Source organism: Sorex fumeus, unplaced genomic scaffold (genome assembly GCF_029834395.1).
Source record: "Sorex fumeus unplaced genomic scaffold, SorFum_2.1 ptg000098l, whole genome shotgun sequence".
In the NCBI taxonomy this organism is placed as follows: domain Eukaryota; kingdom Metazoa; phylum Chordata; class Mammalia; order Eulipotyphla; family Soricidae; genus Sorex; species Sorex fumeus.
In genome coordinates, this window is record NW_026606155.1 from 58,288,459 (window position 1) to 58,313,506 (window position 25,048).

At 37.5% G+C, this 25,048-nt stretch overlaps 1 protein-coding gene across 2 annotated transcripts in view; it reads left to right on the top strand.

The window, feature by feature from the left end:
* Positions 1 to 25,048, top strand: part of SLC25A21 (solute carrier family 25 member 21) — a 557,492-nt gene that overhangs the window by 391,406 nt on the left and 141,038 nt on the right. For both annotated transcript variants that reach the window (XM_056134156.1, XM_056134157.1), the window contains exon 3: positions 18,319 to 18,402. In XM_056134156.1, the coding sequence (XP_055990131.1) occupies positions 18,319 to 18,402 (84 nt within the window). The remainder of the gene's footprint in view (positions 1 to 18,318; positions 18,403 to 25,048) is intronic.

A 25,048-nucleotide genomic window follows, 5' to 3' on the forward strand; every position in this document is an offset into this window, starting at 1 on the left:
TTTACTCCCAGACTGATGTATTTTGTCCTTTCCTGAAATGAGAAAAAAGGTTAAACTATGTAAAAGTCATCACTCTTAAAAACTTTCTAGCAAATAGAATATAGGATATTCAAACCAACAATTTTTATTATGCCTTAAATCAAACATTACTAAACTTATCTGTGCTCTGCACACTGACCACACTGCCCAATATATGAGTCATTTTCATGCTGAATGAAAGTGGTGAGATGATGGGTATGATAGTTCATCATTTAATTGAGTGCTATTGTTGAATCAGAGTGAATCAAAGTATGAATGACAACAAAAAAATATATAAAAGAAAAGGGACAGAGAGAGAATTTGTGTTAAAAGTCCTGAGTGTGATCCTCTGCACCACCGGATACTTCAAGCCCCAGTAGGGTTGCCCTCTAAAACATCTGTATGAAAAGGAAGTATAGTATTAACATGGCATATCCAGTTTGGTACCCAACATTTTCACATGAAAAGTGAAAATGGCAAGAACTATACTTTTGCTTCCACGTCTCTTCCGTTTTGTTGCTGGTAATGTTGCTATCTTTTACATAAAGATCTTGGAGTCTAGATGGTATTCTAAGAATATGTGCTATTCATGGTGCATAATTCTGTGAAAATCAGTAATGGTTTCTATCAATGTTGAAGCTACTAGGTAAAAACTGCAGTAGTAGATGATGACAATCATATAACTGAAGATGACTAGACAGGAAGCCAGGAAATAGGTAGATAAACTGTTTGGTAGATATGCTTTTCACTGTCCACAAACTTCACTCAACTCTGCTAGTTGCCAACACTGAGAGCCTCAGTATAAGGGCTGGGCTTGATGACCATGCTGACATAATAACTTAATCTCCTGGACATAGTTAAGTGGGCCAGTTGTAGATAGCTATTTCAAATTATTGTATACTTTTTCAATGAGAGAACCAATAAGACACAGAACTCTCAAATTAGGAGATATAGATTATTTATATATATATTATAAGGGATTGCTGTGAAAACTATATAAAGAACTCATGCAATTCAAAAATTTTTTAAAAATTACACAGAAAAAGTGCACATAAGGGCTGGGGAGATGGCCTAAAGGTCTGCAGTACATGCTTTGCATCTTGGAGCCCAGAGTTTTATCTCCAGCAGTCCGTGGAGAGTAAGATGTGGCCCACATCCCCAAAACAGGAATATCCCAAAAAGGCACAGATTTAAATAGTCATTTCTCCAAAGAAGACATAGAGATGTCCAGTTGACACATCAAGAGATGTTTTCTTTTTTTTTCTTTTTTTCTTTTTTTATTAGTGAAACACCATGACGTACAGTTATAGACTTACAAATTTTGTGCTTGGGTTTCAGTTATACAATGATCAAGTACCCATCCCTCCACCAGTGCCCATCCTCCACCACCACGGGTCCCAGCATCCCCCCCACCTCCCATCCCCCCCGTCCCACCCTGCCTCTGTGGCAGGGTATTCCCCCTTGTTCTCTCTCTCTTCTTTTGGGTACTGTGTTTTGCAAGAGAGACATTGAGTGACAATCATGTTTGGTCTATAGACTAATTTTAGCATGCTTCTCCCAGCCTGGGAGGGTCCTCACAACACCCTTTATTTGGTGTTCTCTAAGGGGTGTTTTCTTAAAGAAGTGAAAATTTAAAGATCCACTAAGGTCTCAACACCTCACATCTGTCTGATAATTAGTATGAAAAAGGCAGGAAATAACAAGCTTTGAAAAGGATAGTAAGCAAAAAAAGCCCTCATAGTTAGTTAGTGCAAGTGTAAATTGATATATCCACTAATGTAAAAATACTGTGAATATTACCTTAAAAATTAAAAAGAGAACTGCCATATAAATCAGCTATTCTACTACTGGGTGATTTATCAAAAAATATGAAAATAAATGGTAAGTAAAGCTATAGTTAACATAAGAATACACATGTCTTTTTGAATTAAACATATTTCACTGCACCATAATGCATAATAGATGATATAGGAATATATTTTGTATTCATAAAGTGAATGGATGAAAATGTGGCATGTGCATATATATTATATATACATACATTTAAATAGATATGTATATATATTCCCAATGGAATACCACTTAGTTACAAAAAAATAATTATTGCCATTAACAATAAGGGCATTATGCTAAACAAAATAAATGGAGAAAGATAAATGCCATATGATTTTGTTCATATGTGGAATGAAAACAAAGAATAAATCAAAGCCATTGAGCAAACTTAGAGAAACAAAGAACAGGTTGGTGGTTACCAAGGGAAGAAGAGATTCAAAATAGGTAAATTAGGTAAATAGAGTCAACTGTATGGTGGTGGATGAAAAAAGGACATAGGTGGTGATCATGTTCTAAATATATACAGATGTTGAATCGTAATGATTATCTGGGAAATAGAAATCAAAGTTATTTCAATAAGAAATGGTATTTTTAATTGCATACTTGTATACCTATAATTTTTATCTTTAGGGTATAAACACTTTCAGAAATTATATATTTTTTAAATTATCTTGAAAGCCAAAACTCAACTTGACACAGTAATTTTACTAATAAAGCACATATATGAACCAGTCTTTATTGCAGAAAATTCTCTTGGCATTGCATATCTAAAGTTGTGAACATACTGATTTCACCATTGAAAATACTCCTTTCTCCCTTCCAAATTTATCTACGTTCAGGGGAATAAAAAATATGGAATACCTGCCAACTTTTAAAATAAATTATATCAAGATTTTAAGAAGAGATTTCAAAGTATGGAATTGCAGCTGTCCTGTGATTTTTTTGCCAGAATTTGACCTAATACACATGATTAAGAGTGGGCTTAGAGCCAGAGAGAGAGCTCAACGGCTAAGCACTTGCTTTGCATTCAGGAGGCCCTGATTCAATCTCCAGCACCTATGGCCCCCAATTACTGCCAGGAGTGACCCCCAAGCAGAAAGCCAGGAGTAGCCCTGAGCACCACCAGATGTGGCCTCCCACTCCACCAAAAAACAAAAAATGTTTAATGACTTAGAATTTCCAGAAGTATTTATCCTGAGAAGTAGAATCCTTTGCAATTGGTCATGTTTCCTTTGTCTCTACTGCCTCTTCTCTTCTCCTCCTTCTCCCCTCAAAAAAAGCGCCAAAAAAAAAAAACACCATGTCACCAGTAGATACAAAACTGTAATGATTTTTTCCAAATTCTAGATAATTTTCTCAAATATTCCAATGCAATGTGCCTCTCTGAGAATTTAGATAGCAAGTTCTTAGTGTATAGTTTATAATGCAAAGCTGGAACACACACGCAGAAAAACAAAAAGTCACAGGGACTGAAGAGTACAGCAGGTAGGACCCTTGCATTTTTTAAATATATATATATATATTTTATTTTAATGAATCACCATGAGATACAGTTACAGACTTACAAACTTTCTCAACCATGTTTCAAAGAAACAACCTTTGAGTACCCATCTCTCCACCAAGCCAGGTTCAGTCCCTAACACCACATATGTGGTTGTGGTTCCATGACCAGGACTGATCCCTGAGCACAGAGCCAAAAGTTATTCCTGAGCACTGAGCCAATAGTGACCTCTAGCACAATCACTGGCTGTGCACCCCCCACACCAAGAAAAAAAATCCACAAAAGGGGTAACAGAATGAAGATGGAATCACTATGGCTAGTGTTGGCTGTGCTCAATCATTGTCATCCTCATCATAAATTATAAATTAGTTCTCATTTGCCAGATCTGGCCGGGCATGAGACAATGTAAAACAGCTTACGGAGAGAAATTTCCACTCCACAAGTCCTGAGTGACTCCGCCACTATGGAAATGCCATGTTGGAATGCCTATCTACTATTTAAGGAGACACAAGAATATGACAATCTTGAACTCAGGAAATTTGCATATAAGTGGATCAGCATGGGAAGTATCATGTTAAGTGAGATGAGTCAGAAAGAGAGGGACAGACATAGAAAGATTACACTCATTTGTGGAATGGGAGACTAACACCCAAGAATAGTAGAGATAAGTATCAGGAGGTTTGGAAGCCAAAGTCACATGCTGGGGGGAAAGGCAACTGAAATAGAGAAGGTATCACCAAGTAGAGGGTGTTTGGAGAGCTCACTCAGGATGCAAGATGCGTGCTGAAAGTAGACTATAAACTGAACACGATGGCCATTCAATACTTGCATTGCAGACCACAACACCATAAAGCAGAGAGAGAGTAAAGGGGAATGCGCCTGCCACAGAGGTGGAATGGTGGGGAGATGTGAATGGGAGGGATACTGGAACATTGGTGGTGGAGAATGGGCACTGGTGGAGGGAATGCGTACTTGATCATTGTACGACTGAAACGTAAGCACGAACGTTTGTAAGTCTGTAACTGTACCTCACGGTGATCCATTAAAAAATAAAAAAAAATTTTTAAAAAGAATATGACCAATCTAGAAACACTTGCCGGGTATTAATGTTTTCTCTTTCTTTCTTTCTTTCTTTCTTTCTTTCTTTCTTTCTTTCTTTCTTTCTTTCTTTCTTTTTTGGTCACACCTGGCGATGCATAGAGTTTGCTCCTGGTTCATGCACTCAGGAATTACACCAGGCAATGCTCAAGGGACCATATGGGATGGGATTCGAACCCGGGTCGGCCACGTGCAAGGCAAATTCCCTACCCACTGTGCTATGGCTCTAGCCCTAATGTTTTCTTGATACATCTTTATCTCCTATTAGAATTCAAACTTGCATACGACAGCAAGTGTCTTAAGAGAATGTCACATCAGTGGTTGCACACAAAGTGAATGTATGGGCATGAATACTAGCTGGCATTAATTTTTGTGCATTTTAGTGTTCTTTTATACTGAGGGGTAAGGTAAGGTTTTGCTTGTAAATGTATGAACTAAAACCTCAAATGTTTAAATCTTTACACAACTTTTATGATGAAGTTAAGTAGATTTTCACTAAGGTTTAACTCTTATGTACTCACTAGGTGTGTCACTTAGTCTCATTGTATTTTATGTCTTGCATTTCATTTTGTAGGTGGAGTCTCCCAAACTGTGCTCAGGGTGCCTTGGGGACATTCCCAGGGACACTCACCCAGCCAGTTCAATGCTAGGCCATGAGAATTTAATGCTGCTTGGGCCCTGCAATGTCATGGATTGAACCTGGATGATTTTGTACCCCCTAAACTCTAGGAGTCTTATTTTAAATGAATGTCCTGTCTTTAGTCTTTAAGATATAGAGTCCTAGGCCAGAGTGATAGTACAGTGAATAAGTCATTTTCTGTCAAGTGGCTGACCCAGGTTAAATCTCCAACACCCCAGTTGGTCCCTCCAGCCTGCCAGGAGTGCCCCCTGAGCAGGAGCCAGGGATAAGCCCTGAGCACAGCTAGGTGTGGCCCAAAATAAACAAAAAGAAAAAAATATTTGGAGGCAGGACAGTCCAGGGATTAATCACTTATGTAGCATGGAACTAATCAGTTTGATCCCTAGTACCGTATATGGTCACCATATATGGCAGGAGTGATCCCTGAGCACAGAACCAGGAGTAAACCCTGAACAATGCTGGGTATGCCCTCCATCCCCAGAAAGAAAGATTTTGAAAATCTAGATTAACTATTTTACCAAACTACCTGGATCTTACCCTTACTAGAACAAAGAGTTGTTTTATAAAGTACTTTTGTTGAAACTTTGGTACATTTACACAATGGAGTACTATGTAGCTGTTAGAAAAGACGAAGTCATGAAATTTACATACAAGCGGTACTACATGGAAAGTATCATGTTAAGCGAAATGACTCGGAAAGAAAGGGATAGACATAGAAAGATCGCATTCATCTGGGGAACATAAAGTAACAAAATAGGAAACTAACACCCAAGAATGGCCGAGATTAGTACCAGGAATTTTACTCCATGACTTGGAGGCCAACCACACATACTAGGGGAAAAGGGAGCTCAGATAAAGAGGACAACACCAATAAAGGTGTTGGGAGGATCCTCCCAGGATGAGAGAAGCATGCTGAAAGTAGACTATAGACCAAACACGATTGCCACTCAATGTCTCTTTTGCAAACCACAACACCCAAAAGGAGAGAGAGAACAGAGGGGAATGCCCTGCCACAGAGACAGGGTGGGATTGGGGGGATGGGGGGTGGGAGGGATACCGGGATCCGTGGTGGTGGGAAATGGGCACTGGTGGAGGGATGGTATTTGATCATTATATAATTGAAACCCAAGCACAAAAATGTGTAACTCTGCAACTGTACCTCATGATGTCTCACTAGTAAAAATTTTTTTTAAAAAAAGTACTTTTGTTGGGGATAGTACAGTATGTAGGTTACTTGCCTAGCATGTGGCTGACTCCAGTTTGGATTTCCAGCACCTATATGGTTCCCTGAAAGCCACCAGGAGTGATTTCTTACTGAAGAGCTGGGAGTAAACTCTGAGCACCACCAGGTGTGGCACAAAAGACAAGAAAAAAAAAGTAATTTTATTCTCAAAGGCAAACTTACATTTATGTAAAAGTTGCTAGTTGGAATAAGATCTTCATTTTATAAAATCGAATGACTTGTGCCATCTTGTAGTGCTTCAGTGTTCACTAATGACCCCACTGATAATTTTGCCTCTAATATTAGCTTTGTTTTTTAATTAATTGTTTGGTTAATTAGTGAAACAGTTTTCTCTACAAGTTCTATGGACATGTTAGGCCCGTTGCTAGGTGTGAAGAGTTCATGTACCTCTTATGTTGCCAGTATTTAGTGATAATTCGATGATAATATAAGCACACCCTTCCACTGGGATCTCTTAAGCAAGGGTTTATTACATATGGAATATTTATTATAAAAAGCATTAGGGGAAAAGAGAGAGAGGAAAGTTACTGAATTCATTGTCTTTGACCATGTTCCTTAGTATACAGTAGGCACTTAAATACTTGGAAAGAAATAAGTCTCATTAAATATAGGGTACATAAATACAGCAAGATTTTTTGTCCATCCATAATATCAATCCAGTTGTTTATAGTTAGGGAACTGAGAGGAAGCACAGGCTGTCTTTTCTCATTCAAATGGGACTGCATATGGCTTTCTTTTCAAAGTTGACCATCCTATCTCCCTATCTATCCACTGTCTACAGTCCTCACAATGGAGTGTGAAACTAAAGTAGGATAGTTGGTTCATTTCTGAAACCTGACTTTCTCCAACACAGTTAATTCACAGCTGATTAACTCTGAGTGATTTGCAGGTAGTATTACTTCCCTCTTTAATAACTGGGGAAAAAAAACAACAAAATAACATGTTCAGAGAAGGGATTTTACTGGTTATTCTCTGAGCTAGCAAGACAAATCTATACTACAACAGAGAAACTAGGAAAGCATAGTTTGATGCCTCTAATCCCAAATTGATACTTTTTTTTCCAAGTGATTTAATCCTAGGATTGTGAAACTAAGTGGATCTCTGAATTGGGATCAGATTTGTGACCTTGCTCTCAGAATTAAAGATAAGTTATTAACATGTAGTACAGTTACTTTTCTTCATCATTTGGTGGCTCTGTTCACCTATAAAATACTTTTGCAAGCTGTGTCCTTATTTGGAACTGACAATAATTGATCCAAATCTTGATAATATGTGAGGTCAATATTGGTATTAAAATAAAAGCTTTCCTTGAAATTTTCCTCAACTGTGATAAACATAAGTATGTTTTTTTCTATGCATATTAGCCAAGTTTATTATCTCCATTCCCCAAATTTCTTTCTAGCACAAGCATTTATGCTTATGAACACAAATAAATGAACCATTCTTTTAGTCTTTCTTTCTTTGATATTATTAAAAATGATACTTCCTTATCAGTGTTAAATAAACCATAAAATAGGCATGTTTTATCAGTTAAAATGGAAGAGTATATTAGATCTCTGACATTCTCTCTCCATGGGACTCTGGCTTATAGTCTCTGGTGCATAATTAGTATCTGGGAAGTGGCTTGGTTCCCAGACCTAGAGGATTCTGTTAGGTCTGAATGCATTTGAATTCCTTGTTCTGGAAATCTTTTCTAGAGGCTAAAAGCAAAGAACTATGGTCTCATCCTGAGCTATAAGTTGAGGTTCAAACAGGTAAGAATGATGTACTGTTCTCTATCACCAGGCAACTATTTCCATTGGTGAATACTAGGATAACTTAGGGACTCGAGCAGTCAAATGGGAAAAAATCAGAGAAAGAAATAATATAGGTAATTTGGTGGAGGGGGGAGGCAATGATTCAATCTTTTTACTTTACTATGAAAACATTATATTTCTTATGAATGGCTATAGAAATTTTAATTCAATATTTTGTCATTTCTATTTTATTACCTTGATAGTGAATTATTTTCCATATGTGACCCATTCTCCCTAATTTCCTAAGTTCAGGTTGGTTTCATGCTTATTAAACGCTGTAATGGCCAGCCTAGGTCAGTGCCCTTGGGAATACTAGGTAGGTGCATCTAGTAATATGGCATTTGTTGGCATTTAATATTAAGCTTGTTTAAATATGCATATATATATATACACTATGTTCATTCCAAGAGCAAGAGCAGCAGCACTATAGTATAATGTTAAGTATAGTTTCATAATAAGACATGTATTTTACAAAACAACATGAATTAAAGTCATGCTAACCAAGCCTTTGTTTAATTCATACCAGCTCATGCTTGGAGCATTTTAATTATATGGCTATATCAATTAGTCCATTTTATTACTTGTGGTTTAACATTATTAGATTTAGATTGTAATCTCTAATAATCATTTGTCTCTGACTTGTTAACTAGCTTATTGTCATTAAAATAAATTAAAATTATATTGTCAGTATACTTAGTTATTATCCCATAAGTAGTATAAACAACTAGATGAACTTGTGCCAGATGGTAGAATAAGCTCTCTTATCATGACTCATTTTAGTGTCAAATTATACACAGATCCAAAATACTAGAAATACCATGTGTTTTTTAATTTTATACATATTCAAAAGTAAATTTATTTCCTCACACTACTCAGGGACAAATCACTCAGTGTTTTATTGTGACAAAAGTTGTGACTGGGAAAATAATGAGCCATCTCAAAGTGCAATGTTAAAGTGTGGATCATACAACGTACAGTCACTGAGTATCAGTCTTTAAATCTTGGCTTGTGAAAGAAGACTGCAATTAGGTGTATCTAAGATCACAGAAAATTATTTACAGTATAATCAGGCTCTGTAGGCTGATCTTGTATTTCAGAGAGATAATATTTTGAAAGTTCTATTGGAAAATGTGTTTGAAAGCACATGCCACACTTTCCCTTGAGTCTGTGACCTTGCCAAGTTGTTGTTTTCTTATCTGTGGCAATTATCTAAGCTTACTGAGCACTCCAAGTTACACATTTCTACAAATTATAAACTGTTTTATAATAACAGAGAGAAATTTATTGGCCTTCTTTAAAATACCATAAATGCTAAGTGAATGCATAGCCCAGCCTGACTATAAAACATGTGGACTTTATTGAGGGGAGGCATTTGGGCCCAACCCAGGAGTATTTAGAGGCTGTTCTTGGCTGTATGGTCAGAAGTGACCATTCAGGAGGTGCTCAGGAGGCCACGCAGTGCTAAGGAACCTAAGCAAGGTCAGCCACACACAAGGCAACCTCCTGTATTATCTCTGACCTAAAATATGTAGACTGTAGACAGGTAAAAGTCATTTTAATTTTTACCAGATACAGGTTTATTTTTTTTTCTGATCTAAAAAAGACTCTTTTAGGGAGATTAGGTTACAATCAGGGGAGCGATAGCACAGCGGGTAGGGCGTTCGCCTTACAAGCGGCCAACATGGCCGACCCGAGTTCGATTCCTCCGGCCCTCTCGGAGAGCCCGGCAAGCTACCGAGAGTATTGGATATGCCAGACACAGTAACAACAAAGTCTCCAATGGAGACGTTACTGGGCCCGCTCGAGCAAATCGAAGATCAACGGGAGGGCTTTACCTTTACCTTTTACAGGTGGAGTAATTTTCCCTCCCAAGCCCCATGCCTGAACTTTTAGAATAATTTGATAAGCAGCAGAATAAAAATCTCAAAAGTACTGCTTTTGAGCTTCAGTGATTTCCCTTGGGCAGGCTCAAACTGTCACTCATGACATGGGGATCTTTCTAGAATTATTATTGTTGTTGTTGTCATTGTTGTTGTTTTGGGGGCCACACTCAGGGTACTGAGCTCTGTGGTCAGGAATTACTCCCAGTGGGCTCAGGGGATGCCAGGGATCAAATTGGGTCTACTGCGTGCAAGTGGGTAAGCACCTTACCCACTGTATACTCCAGCCCCCACTAACATTATTTTAGGTTTTTCATTTATGCCAGGCATAGAATATGGACCCAGGAAGCAATGGCCAAGCTTAAAACTGAGGGAAACCAAGTTTCTAGAATTTCTAATTACTTCTTGATTTATAGATAATGTTTGATGAATAATTCCTTCCCTTACAAAAATATCATTTGTTCTTTTCTAGAGAAAAGAATCTGTGGTTTATTCATTTTGGGGTCTTCAAAATACTTAATCCAGTCCCTCATACAGAAGGGAATCTCAATAAATGTTGAAACAGAAGTGTGTGCCAAGAGCAGTAATCCACATCCCTTTAATGTGATATAGGATCTTGCTCATTTTTCATAAGTCTTTTGTGGATAATTACTATATTTAAACTGAAGTAAAATAAAATACTCATTAGTAACTTTCAAAAACTATTGTACTCAATCACGAGTTTCTTAAAATTGGAACAATAAAGCTGTGGATACAGAGAAGGGTAAAAGAAATCTTGTTTTCTAGCATTTATTAAGAAAACAGAATCACTTCCCACATCAGCACGCTTCTCTTCCCACAAGCTGACATGGTTTTTCTGCAGGGATGACAAATGCAGAAATCCTGTTGCCCTGTATTTCAGTGGTCAGCTTTTTAATGGGAAGGGTTGTTGCTTTAGGGGGTTAACACAGTGGAAGATGGTATGTCAGAGAACCAGAAATAGATATGCAAGGGTCAGTTTTACTGAAGATGTATTTTCTGGACCTTTCTCAGAGTTGGTGGGCTGTGTGTGTGCACCTAAAGTGTAAAACCTTAGACATGCCTTTGCGTGTTTTCTCAAACTTTGGACATGCTCAGGCAGTAAGAAAGTAAACACTCTGTAGAGCAACATCTTTTCAGTAAAATAGGCTAATTATAGTACGTTAAAACCTTTACTTAATCTTCCTACAGTTATACTTTTAATGTGTTCTGTAAATGCAAACCTTTCCTCTGTTAATCTCTGATTCATTAATGGATTTCTACATGCTTATTAAGGAACACATGTATCATCCAGTAATTACTAATAATCTTCATTTATAGTACATTTACAAAGATCTCAGAAGGAGTTTTATTAGTTTCATTGCCACTTACTGTCATTATACAATATGCATTATCAATCTCCCACCCCTATAAAATGAGAGATTTGTTACTTTATAAAACAAAGTGAAGTGTCTCTCTTATGTCTTCACAAACTCAAATGTTGGGTCTGGGTGCTGCTGTCCTTTAGAACTGTATTGTCCTCAACTGTCCACTGCCCATTTTAACGCTGAGGAAAATGGAAAAGACAAATATCACCTATTGATACTATTTATTGGTGGCAACACTAGAATTATAATTGGGGACTCAGTCTATGTTTCAGTTCCCCAAAATACCTTACTTCCTTTAGCACAGAGATGTAATTTTTATGTAATCTGATCTATTCCATTTAGGAGCAAGACAGGTAGCGTTTACAATGTATTTGATGATAAAGAGTCCCCCTGCGTCCCCACCCTAAATCATCTCAGGACTTCCTACTAATTATTTGGTGGTAGAAATCTCTTAACAAGAGAGCTCTGAGAAATAACTTATCAAATTAAAAACCAGAATAAGGATTAATGATGCACATTTCTCTGAGAACCAAGCACTAGTTGTAGGTATTACAAGCAAGAGCATAATACTGGATAATGATCTGGACTTTCAAGTATTAGCTACTTCTAATACCAAGAGATGATGTTAGAAATGCAATTGACTTATTTCCAGGCCTTGCTTAGGATTCATGGCATAGTAGTGCCAAAAGTATGACTTGAAATGACTCCTCTCCACTCTCCTCCCCTTTATCTATCTACCCCAATAAAAATGCATAATCAGAGGAGAGAGTATTCAGAACAATGATTACCTGCCTTTTTGTTTGTTTGTTTGTTTCGGTTCCTGGACCACACCCAGCCATGTCCAGGGCTTACTCTGTCTCTGCTCTCAGGGACCACTCATGGTGGGACTTAGGGGACCATATGGGGTGCCAAGATCAAACCAGGTCAGCTCCATTGTAAGGCAAATAGCCTACTTGCTGTATTATCTCTCCAGCCCCACTACCCACCACCAATCCAAGTATTTGCAACTCAGTTTCTTAGTGTGTGTATGTGTGTCTGGAGTCTCCCAGAAATCTCCACCAGGTGTATTTCTTTTTTAATTGGGGAGGGGGGGTCACATCTAGTGGTATTCAGGAACCAAGCCTGGATCTGTGCTCAAGGATCACTCCTGGTGTTACTCAGGGGACCATATGTGGTGTCAGGGATCAGGGTCTGCTCACTGTCCTAGCTCTCCAGTTTGGGATAACTATATTTTAAGAAAATGATACAGGTTTCCCTTGCTCAACAGTTCACCTAGAGGAGAATTAATGTCTGATTATGGTATGATTTGGCAAGTTATTTTTTAGGTCTGGGAACACTTACCATTAATTTATATGGGAAAAAAATCTAGCATTCCCAGACCCCCGAAATAATGTACTAAGTCATATCATGTAGGAGCATTCTATTTTCAAATAGCAGGAGATCCCTATAGATGTAATATTATTTGGGGGACAAAAAGGCACTATAAAAATTTAAATTTGCACTCATCTTTCAGCCTTTAAGGCAGCAAAGTAGTTTTGTTTCTTACAAAATTATATATTTTTTAACGATCTCTTTTTTCTGGCATCACTTAAGACGTACTCAGATAAACTAATGCCTACAGCAGCATTTCAATGTGTGCTTAAAATAAACAAAAGGCTAGTTTAAAATCAAGTACTGCTGCTTGTAGCATACAAGTCAATAGAAAATGCTACAGTCATGCTTCTTGACAAATTTAGAGAAAACTATTAAAGTGAGTGACAAAAGTCTTTGGCTTTTAAAAGTGAGCTTGAGCCTTCTTTTTTGAATGTTGAATAGCAGTTTCATGTACAGTGTGAACCACAATTTGCCTCTAGCAGAGACAGGCTGTTCTTTCTGTAGGAGCCCATAGAGGCACTACTGTGCTCCTTGGCATCTCAATAGGTGGGCGCGGGCAGTGGAGGGTAGGGTCTGAGCCACACTCCATTCCCTGTTTTAATTCTGGCTAGCTGAATCTTGAGTGTTACTCCTTTGTCCATTTTGCCAGTTTGGCAGCAAACTTTCATTGTAATAAAAGAACTTGCTCAGATGGAGATTCCAGATGTGTCTGAGCAGCATTTATTAGGACAACGAAAAGGTCCAACCATTTCTTCTGAATACAATCAAGAGTAGTGTGGCTTTGCCTTTGTAATTTTACAGGGTTGCATTACGTAACTGGAAAATTGTGTCCCCAAACACAGAGAATTTGTGAACACAGAATACAGCTTGGAAAATGCTGATCTAAAGCTTCAATCCAAGATTGAAACCTTTTAAGTTGCTGAAATGTAGTGGAGAGGAAGAAGGAAATTGCTATTTTACATGATTGACCAAAATACACTATAATTATAACCAGTTGAAACAGATTCCATACAAGAACTGATAACTCTATGATCAGAATAAGTCATGTGTAGTAGAATTGAGGATCGTATGTACTTTCTCTCTAAAAAGTAGGCATGCTGCATGTGAGATGTGCAGCGAAGAGGGACTATTGACTGAACTTGCCTTAGCCTGGTTCAATGGGCTTCAGCATAGTAAAGAATGTCAGGAAGACTTTAGTGAGCAATTAATATTTACCAGGACTGCTCATCCTTTTACCTTGCCCTATAGCTCAGCTCACCTAATATTTTGATGTTGCTGCTCCTGTTTGTAATTAATATAGTGCCACTCATCAGTCAGCTCCTAAATGGAATGCTCCTCAAGGATTCCACTGACTGTCCTTGTCTGTTCTAACGTGGGTGGGTAGCAGTTAGTCATATATACACTGGTCACAAATAGCCTTCCTTTGCTTTTTCCTTCTCTGCATTCCAGTGTCTCACTTGGCAAATTTCAGTTAGCTACAATTCACCATCAAGAGAGATCACCTCTGAAAGAGTAATACTGGTGATTATTTAGTACTATTAGAACCCACTGACTGATAATCTGGAAAGTTATTCCTAGATATTATTCTTTATATATAGCAACTATCTATTGGCATATCTTCTTCACCTAACTAGAAGCTTCTAAAAGTAGGATTATGTTCCATTTCCCTATAGCACACCCTGCGAAGGTTGGAGTTTTAATACCAGTCTTCAAAAATGTATTAACTGAATGAAATAGAATTATAAATATCAGAAAATACTATTTTCTCATTCTGAAAATAGGAAAAGAATCTAGGTAGTGAAGTGCCTTGAGTTCCAATTGTGGTTAGATGACTAATTAATTCTTAAATAACCTTACCTAACCTTACAAAATGATAAAGGACCCTCTTTTTATCACCAAGCATGCATATATCATAGTCATAGCAGATGTCTCTAACCCAGACAGTAAAAGAGGGCTAAGGTCAACTTTGTAGGCATTGGGTTTTCTGGGTGCTTGGACTTGGTGTCTCTGCTAACCTCTTTTTTGTTGTTTGTTTTGTTTTGAGGCCACACCTGGCAATGCCCAGGGGTTACTCCTGGCTCTGTGTTCAGGACTTACTCCTGGCAGGACTCAGGGGACCATGGGTATCAGCTGCACGCAAAACAAATGCCTTATTTGCTTTCTATCTCTCCAGCCCACCTCTGCTACCTTTTCCACAGTCCTTTCTAGGACCAGGGCCAGCTGAAAAGGCCAAATGTTGTATGAGCTTTGACTTATCTCCTAAATGATGTCCTTCAACCACACAAAGTTTCCTCCCACCCAGATCAACTCTGCACTTTCTGCCAAGTCATCTAACATCTGTCCTGAAGGAAACTTGGACTGCTACAGTGGGGATCTTTCTCCTCACTTCTCTTGAAAGAGCAGCTTTCTCTCACTGACCGTTGTTCAGCTCATTTCCCCACCTGGAATACTTCCTTCCGGCTTACTCTTTTTTGCTTCTCTGAATCCCAGAAGGACCAGTTCAGATCCCTTCTGCTTCCTGAAATTCATCCTGATCATCCACAGCAAATAGTAATTGCTCCCTAGATGAACACCTGGGCAACTCAGTACCGGTGCTACTTGACATTCTAGATATTTCTCATTATGTTGGGGTTTCCCCTCCGCCCCTTTGTTCCCCCACCACTACCACCCCTGCCCTACTCATATTGGTTAATTGTGTTTCTTGAGAGAAAAGAGAAGTTCTGTGTTTCGTAAAACCTGTAGGATCCTGTTTCATAGAGCATTTTATTAAAGTCTTGTTGGCAATTGTGGGGGAAACCATCTAGAAAGAAATTTGATGGAAACAATGAAAAATTATTACAAATAAAGAAAAAGTATAAGCCTGACCTTTTTTCCCCCCACATTTTATTTTATTAAAGCACCATGAACATGAATTACATAGTTATTCATAGTCGGGTTTCTGACATACAATGTTCCATCACATTGATCCTACCACCTGTGTCAACTTTCCTCCACCAGTGTACCCATGTTCCCTCTCCTAGCCCCAGTCAGGTCCAGCCTGCAATCTTGAAGCATATACTCTTATATAAAGGAAGATGTTTAAAATCATCTCGTTATAAGAACAAATATGCAAATGGATATTTTTGTACATGGAGTTTCTTTTTAAAATTATAATCGAAGTCTTATTTTAAAAATCATTATTTTTTCAGTTATTTGCTGTATAAACTTACATTTAATTCTCCTGTTATGTACTTTAATGAGTGTTAATTTATATCAAAAGTATCAAGTTTTCTTATCTACTTACAACAACCCAGAAATATCAAATATTATCAACCTAATCTGAAAATTTGATTTTTTTTTCAGTTCTTGGGTCACACCTGTGGTTCTCGAGATCTGAGCTCAGGGATCACACCTGATCGTACTCAAGGTGACCATATGTGGAGCTGGGAATGAAACATTGCATTATTCCTCATGCCCCTAAATAGAATTCTTGATGATAGGCAGAACTGTTTACTGTTATAAGCTAATGGTTATATACACAACCAGTGCATGTCTAGATCAAGGACAGTGGGATAAATGTAAGTAAGTTTGTTATACTGGGCCGTGATTTTCTGATGCGTTCCTTGCTATTTAAATTTAAGAACTGTATATCTTGTCTGGAAACAGAACTTCTGAAAAATGATTATGCTAATAGAGGTGTAAGTTTGACATCATGAAAGACAAATATCCATGTTATTTTAAATACTGACAATAGTATGAATGGGCTGTGGAATATTACTTACTGGTTTTAAGAGGAAGAGGGGTATGTGAGGGTATCATTTAAATATTTACTATAGAAGAAACGATTACACAACACACTTCTTTCATTTGCCACATTTCTCTTGCCTCCATTTGTATTTTGGTGTTATTTCTCACTCGGGTTCACATATGGCCGTCCTCATTGTTCTTCCCATCACTTGAATCCACATATCCAGGCAATTCATAGTTTTAGGGGGTTGTATGTGCCTCTGCTGGAAGAGTCAACTCCCACAAGTCAGTACAGATATTTTCCTGCTGAATCATATTCATATCTCTACAAAATCTAATACATCCAGCCTCACTTTCTAGTCTTATTATATATTAATTCACCCATTGCCCAAATGCTTTAAACAGAGCAAAATATTCACTTTTTAAAATCCACTTTGGACATAATTCTCTGAAGACCTAGAGCTATAATATACATATTTTTTTAAAAAATGGGATCAGAGTGATTGTACATCGAGTAGGGCATTTGCCTTGCATGCGGCCGACCTGGGTTTGATTCTTGGCATCCCATATGGTCCCCCAAGCACTGCCAGGAGTAATTCCTGAGTAGAGAGCCAGAAGTTAAGCCCTGAGCATAGCTGGGTGTGACCCAAAAAGCAAAAAAAAAAAAAAGAAAGAAAAAAAAAGGAAAGAAAACAAAACAAAACCACTATTTGCTAGAACCCAGAGAGATAGTACAGCAGGTATTCACTTTACTTCTTACTCATGGCCAAACAGATTCAATTCTCAGTACTACAAAGGGTCTTCTAAATTCCCAGAAGTAAGCCTTGAGCTCTGATCCAGGAGTAAGCCCTCAGCACAGCAGGTGTGACCCCAAAATCACATACGCAGGCTTGCTCTTCAAGCCTTTATTCTTCCTTGACTTCTTGTCTCTATGACGATGCTTGCTTTTTCCACTCTGGAGAAGCCCATGCTTGTGAGCAGAAAATAGAAAATAATTAATTTCAAAGGAAGTGAGAGTAGTTGTCATAAATCCTTTAGAAACAAACCTCAAAGCAAACAAAAAGTTAAGATTTTCATATTGAAAACCTTCAAATTTTTAAGCAGAGTGTTCTGATTTATGGCCATAACCCCCCCAATAAAGAAGAGTTTTTTTAAAAAAGAATTTAGCTTTCAAAAAGTGGCACCCATTTTATTGAACACCAACTATATAGAGAGCAGTGAACTTCTGTGAAGATATAGATTGCCCAAACTACCCAAAAGGACCAAGTCTGCTCCGTCATGAAGTAATAATAGCAAACAGTACCACAATACAACCCAACACTTGTTCTATGCACAGGTGTCTATGTACCAGAAAGAATTTTAGATTTATTATCAGAATTAAAGTTAGGCCATATTTGGAATTCTGCACCTTCATCTTTTGTGTTGAATTACCATCAAGGAGCACTAATTAAGATAAGAAATAGAGCTGCTTATTTGTTTCATATGCATCTTCAGATATTCGAATTCTATGTTGAAACAATCTATGACATCTGTGTATGCTTTTCACAAAAAAAGTTTAAACGCTCCAGGGTGCATCTGCTTGCTAAGAATGGAAACTCTTTGTGCAGTTTCTATTAAAGTGCAGAGAAATGTCACGATTGTAATGGTTGTAAAAATAAGGTAAAGATTATACAAAGCAAATAAATCAATGAAATCTATTGCAAAACCCAAAATATTTGATTAATCCAAAAAAGCTGAGTTTCCTAAGACATTGGAAAATAAGAAAGTCATTTGGCAAAATCCTTTACTTGATTTTTTTTTTTGGTTTGTTTGATTTATTTCTAGGTTCCAGATTCAAAGATGTGCAACTGATCCAAACAGTTACAAAAGCTTAGGAGACAGCTTCCGAATGATTTCCCGAACAGAAGGGTAAGCAGTTCCTCTTACAGTCTCTATTTTCAAATAGATATTTTAATATTTTATTTTATAACTTATTTTCCATATTTTTATTCTTAACAGAAAAGAATATTTATAAAGGTGATTTTCCTAAATTTCTGTGTTTTTTTCTGAATAATACATTTTAAAATAAATATAATGGAAGCTATCACAGAAGTAAATTGATGGTATTAATATTATTAGTTTAATGGCCAGAGGCACTGGTGCACTGTCCTCCCCTTGTTCATCGATTTGCTTGAGCAGGCCCAGTAACATCTCTGTTGTGAGACTTGCTGTTACTTTGTTTGGCATATCAAATACGTCACGGTAGCTTGCCAGGTTTTGCGGTGCAGGCGAAATACTCTCGTTAGCTTGCGGGGCTCTCCGAGAGGGGTAGAGGAATCGAACTCCACTCGTCCTACTCAGCCGCATGCAATTGCAAACGCCCTACCCACTGTACTATCACTCCAGCCCCAGAGGATAATTTTTAATTTGTGTCATTAAAGCTTCTAAGTTTTCTTAACTGGGGCTTTCTGATTATAATAGTGGCTTAATTTGATTCAGTATAAATAGAACCCGTATTGAATATGCCAAACACAGTAGCAAGTCTCACAATGTTAGTGGGCTTGCTCTAGCAAATCGATGAACAACGGGAGGACAGTGACAATGACACATAGTACCAAAGGCAATTCTTGTTTAAACTATGGTTTATGAATATTCAGGCAAGACAGATCCATGTCAGTTTTTGATATAAAATATTTAATTAAAAAATTTCTTAATAGTGCCCTTTGACCATTTCTCTTAGGTTAATTTTTCAATTGATCTGTGGGAGCTCAGTGTATATTCTAGGTATCATTCCTCTGAGTATTATATAGTCTGCTTATATTTCTCCCAATTTGTTACATCTTACAATTAGCATGCCTTAAACTTCTCAGAAGTTTGTAATTTTTAAAGATTGTGATTTTGTAATTGTACCTATCTTTTGCTTTGTTTGACCTTATTGTCAAATTTTTAAAAGAAATAGTCCTAACTCTAGATAAGAAATTTTTTCTAGTACTTTTTTACATTTAAATTCTTAATCCATTCTGGAAATTTTTCTAATGTACAACATGATATACAGAAATTAAATTTTATTTTCAAATGCTTGATCAATGGTCCAAACAACATTTGTAGGAACCTTCATCATTTATCCACTAGTTGTAAATGCTATCTTTTCATATATTAACTTCCACATGTATTCTGAATTTCCTGCTCTGTTTCTCCATTTTCTGTTTTTTCCCATTAGTAGATCTTTATGCTAGCATCATTCATTCTGCTTGAATTAGTTTACATTGTAAGTACTTAGGGAATATGTCAAACTGTGCCTATAATATAAAGTCTAAACTCCTTATTCTAAAGAACTAAGTTCTTCCTTGTATATCTCCATTTTTGAAAGGGGTGTTCTTTAAAACAGATCTACTCTAGGAACAGCAAATATTTGTATTCCCCTTATCTTTCATGCTATCCTTTTATTTTATTTTTCTCCATTTTGTTTTCTATTTCTAGTGGACCCACTTTTATAATACACCCAAGAAACTACCTCCTTTTCATTCAAGAGTCTCCTTGAGATTCACCCTCCCTGATCATCTTTTTTCTATCCCCTTTCTCTTCCAGTGTTTTTCTTGACCTGTGTACATTATATAAAACAGAGAATAAACAGCCAGCCTTTTTTATGCTCATTTATAGTCTTTATTCTTCTTCCCAAGACTGTTTCCTAAGGAAATAACTTAATTAGCTCTGTTTTGGGGAGGAGAGGATAGCCACTTCTGATGTTGCTCAGGATTTAATCCTAGCTCTGTGCTCAGTGATCACTCCTGGCAGTGCTTGAGTGAAGGTATACAATGTAGGGGATTACAAGGCAGGTACCTCAGCCTTTGTACTGTCTCTCCAGTCCTGAGTTTATATTTTTGATGCCTGTGTTTAGCACCGAGTAGAGATCCTCAGTAAGTTCTGAACATCTCAGTGAAAGTCACCATACAAATATCATGATGATGCAGAACAAAACAGAAATATGGTAGTTCTTCTAACAGATCACCCCAACTGACGTGAGACAATCATGATGACTGATGAAAAATTTTAAGTCACCTACTGACATAGCATCAGCAAATTACTGTTTCTGTTTTATTTTTGTTTGGTTTTCGTTCTTTTGGGGACCATACTCCACAGATTTGAGGACTTATTCCTGGTACTGCCCTCAGGGATCACTCCCAGTGAGGTTCAGGGAAACATATGAGGTGCTGGGGATCAAATTCAGGTTGCTTAAGTGCAAAACAAGTACCCTACTTGCTGAACTATAGCTCTGGCCCACTGTCAGCAAATATCTGCTATTTCCCAGTGATGTGGTACCAAAGGGCTACACATTATAATGTGATATATGACCATTGCAATCAAATTAATTTCCATCTAATCCAAAATATAACTAAATGATCATATATTATGTAAAGCATAAAAGTGTTCCTTTCCAATAAAACTGTATCAGCATTTCCCCGCTCTGTAAGCTGTACCAGATAGCTCAGTATTAGATGTGGGAAACTTAGATCCAGGCTCTTCATTTTGTGTGTGTCCTAGGAAAGTATTTGATGATGTTTCTGCTTTGGTATCAAGTAATATAACAAACATACAGTATGTGTGGTCCTTGCTTAGTAAAATTGGCCTTTTCCTAGATTGTATGTATAATTGCTTCTAGAGTAAATTGGAATTTTTTCTATAATGTCTTTTAGATCTAGACATGTTGTTAGCAAAATCCAGAGTTTTCTAGTTGTAGAGGCAGAAATATTTGTAGAATAACAAAAGAAAGGGCTGACTATTACTTTTGATATGGTGTAAGAGCATTTCATAGCCTTAGTTTGAAAAACAAAGAGAAAATCTTTAACACATGTGTTGATGTGAATTTTTCATTTCGTAAAGGTAGTTCTTTTTTATTTTATTATTTAGCTTTTAGAGGATGTTCAGCTTTTAGAGATAAAATTTTTCTTTTCTTCACTTATGTGCAGGAGGACTATTTGGCTTGTGACCTAGAGGAAGCCCACATTCAGCCCACATGACTCAGCCTAATTAGGAGAATTCATATCTCTTATATATTTCCCTTTATCCTGCAAGCTGGGATTTTGAAAGGTGTTCCTTTTCTGTTGTTTAAAATGTGTAGTGTCTGTTATAGACTTAGGATCTGCACAGATCTCCCATTTCTAGCTGTAAGGGAGTGAGGGGTGCTCCCTCCCATCCTTGGAGATGTACTTTTCCTTCCTCTCTGCAGAGCCCACATTTCCCAAAGACAGGATCTCAGTTACATGGGTCCAAATCCTTTTACTATTTTAAAATTGCTTTTGTTTCTTCAAAGCATAGATTCATTGTCCTTTCATTAAGGGCTTCTTTTCCAAATCAGCGTTATGGAGGTGAATTTCAGTTTAAAAAGTAAAGGCTGACCAAATTCTGGGTAAGGATTCCTATTATATGGTCTCATCATCTTTAGTTAGCTTTTACCAGAGAGAGGTAGAGGTCAACAGTGTTCTCTCTACCAAAGAAGGGAGAACTCACAGGGAAGGAATTTGTTACCATTGAGGAAATACTTCCATTTGAGCTACAATTCTTTGCCTTTTTTTCTAATTCAACAAAAATAAACAGGTCTGTCTTCCATGACACTGAGTACAGAATATATTAAGGTACAATCTAGTTGATGAGGTAGCCTTAAACCAAAAGGCTCATTTTGTACCATCTCCAGGCAAACACTGACTGCTATCTTTTTCCACCTTGTTGTTCACTGATCTCTCCACACTACTCTTTGCTTCAGAAGGTCTTATGAAAAGTTTTTTTCAGTCTCTTTTGTGATTGTCCTTCCTTTAAAGAAAGTTACTGAGATGTTCACTGATGAATCAGGAGATTATAAATGATGCTAATTAAAATCAGAAATTTCCTCTCCCTCTACCTCTTCAGAAAGCTCCAACTCGCCATTCTTCCTGAAAAAAGAGTTAAAAGGAGCTGAGTTAAATAGAATTAAATAGAGCTTTCCAGTGTATTCTGTATCACTGAGAAAATGAAAAACTGCTATTTCTTTTCTTTAGTGTATAGGTACTAACCTAAGGACTTTGGTCATAAACTTTTCTCAATACAACAGATATCATTATGAGTATATTTTGCTGGTTGAAGATTTTAATTTTTATTAGATACCATTATTTTCAAAAGTTTTGATAAAGTTTCAGGCTTATAATGTTTCAACTCCAATACCACCACCAGTGTCAATGTTCCTCCACAAATGTCCTCAGTTCCCCTCTCTCCCTGTCACCCACCTCCATAGAAAAATCAATTCTTAAATATAATTATCACATTTTTACAGTTTTGATGTTTACCACCACCTCACTTCTATACCACAAAATTATCCAAGGACCTGACCAATGGACATCATCTCTCTTTTTCTCTCCACTCTCTGCAACTCCACCTTTCTTTAACATCCAAGTTCTGTAATCTAGGGCCAAATTTGCCCACATTTTATACTTTCCATTGCCTTATCTTGCTATTCTACAAGCTATAATTAAGTGAGAATATCAAGTATTTGTCTGTATTTTGTCTGAAGAGCAGAAAATTTAAATAATGACATCAGACAGATATTAATGTCATACTATGACTATTTTATTACGCTATATCACCTTACACTAAAAACTGAGTTTTCTTACTTGCCGAATGAAAAGAAAAAACAATATAGAAACAAAAATTCTAACTCCTTAATTTTTTAAATAGCTATCCTAAAACTTTTAGCATCCCTACCCTCACACGGCTGACCCAGGTTCCATTACTCCATCCCTCTCAGAGAGCCTGACAAGCTACTGAGACTATCCTGCCCTCATGGCAAAGCCTGGCAAGCTACCCGCGTCGTATTTGATATGCCAAAAACAGTAACAAGTCTCACAATGGAGACGTTACTGGTGCCTACTCAAGCAAATCGATGAACAACAGGAGGAGAGTGCTCCAGTGCTTCCCTCAAATCACATAGCAATTTAAAGTAGCTTTCATCTCTTCCTCCAACTACCCTCACTAGGCTCTGGAAAACTAGCAGATGTTGAGTCCACAAAATTTTGACATTTATGAATCAACACCACAAACCTGTGACAACTCCAGACTCCTAATCCCACTGGTTCCCTCTCCCTAGCTGAGAGCACTGTATCTCTGATGAGTTCATTGCTTACTGTCAGCCTGCTCTCATCCTGCATGCTCCTCAGTTTTCTTACAAGAACAATTCTTGGGCATTGGTTTGCCCAGGGCAAAAAAAGCTAGGAAACAACTAGGTCAGATTAAACTTTGTTTCAAATGAGAAACATGTTGATTGCTGGTGCCTTCAGAAATATGGTATTCTTCAAAAAGTATTACTGTAGAAAATATGTGGTTACATTTGGGGGGCATTTGAACTGTGTTTTGTTTCACGATTTGTTTTCTGTAACCACTGATGCTGCCCCAAGTATCATCTTACAATCAGACCACTTGGTGATTATAATATTTTCTAGTTAAATGACATTTAAGGCCTCGTTTTATGAGCTCCAGCGTAATTGGCTAATTTGGTAAACTCCAGATGTGTGAGATAATGTGCCACTCGTTTAAGTGCCTTTCAGACAGCATGAATGGCACAGCCCCAGGAGGTATAATCACTCCCTCTTGTTTTCATTAAGAAGGGGAATGAGTGGCTTGTGACACAAAGAAAGCAGGGTGCCTACTACTCAAAATCAACAGCAACCTAGCAAGATTTGGACGTTCTCTTTGTACAGGTAGATCCATTCTACCATTCTTTGTTAGAAAGCCATTCTTTGGCTTACCTAGTGTCTTTGTGGGTCTATGTATTTAAACTGTGTCTTATTTAACTGGTGTCTTAGTGGGACTACTTTATCTACTTAACTGTTCTCTCGGTTCATCTACTTTAGGAGCTGGTGATATGTCTCCATAGAAAATCATATGCCTTGTATGTATGAAATGTGAATTCCATCCCCACATCACACAACACACACAAATATAGTAATAAAATAAAAATAAGCTTAGCCAATCTAACTTAGTTGGGTGGTTTTTAAAGTATACTCTGAATTATAAAGACTTGTCCCAATAGATTATAGGGTAGTCTGAGTAGACTATTCCTATCCCTTACTCTCATGTGGAAGTGAAGAGAATACTGGGTTTGAGAGACAGTGGAGAGAGTGGAGAGAGGAAATAACTCTTCTTCCCGAGGACTGGAGTTATTTGAGAAATCAGAATCCTTACCACCTAAACCATGTTCCAACTTCACAAGGCCTAAGAGTGACTGCAGATATTTTTTTCTTTCCTCTTTATTTCCCCTTCATTATCCCACAGTAACCAAATCAAATCATCTACCTGGTATGGCCAAGCTAGAGGGGGACAAGAGGCACTTGGCATCACTATTCCCTGGATCCTGGGGCTGCTTCCTCTGCCTGATTATATATCCAGTGGAGTTCACATAGAGCCAAGACACGGGTCACTGTGTGCTCACTGCCACTTAACCAATGCAGAGTTTTCACTTAGATTAATAATTACAGACTGTGCTCTAAGCAGAAAATCTGCAGTGCAAATTAATTGTGTGTTTTTTTCTGGGGTTGCAAGCCTTGGTTTA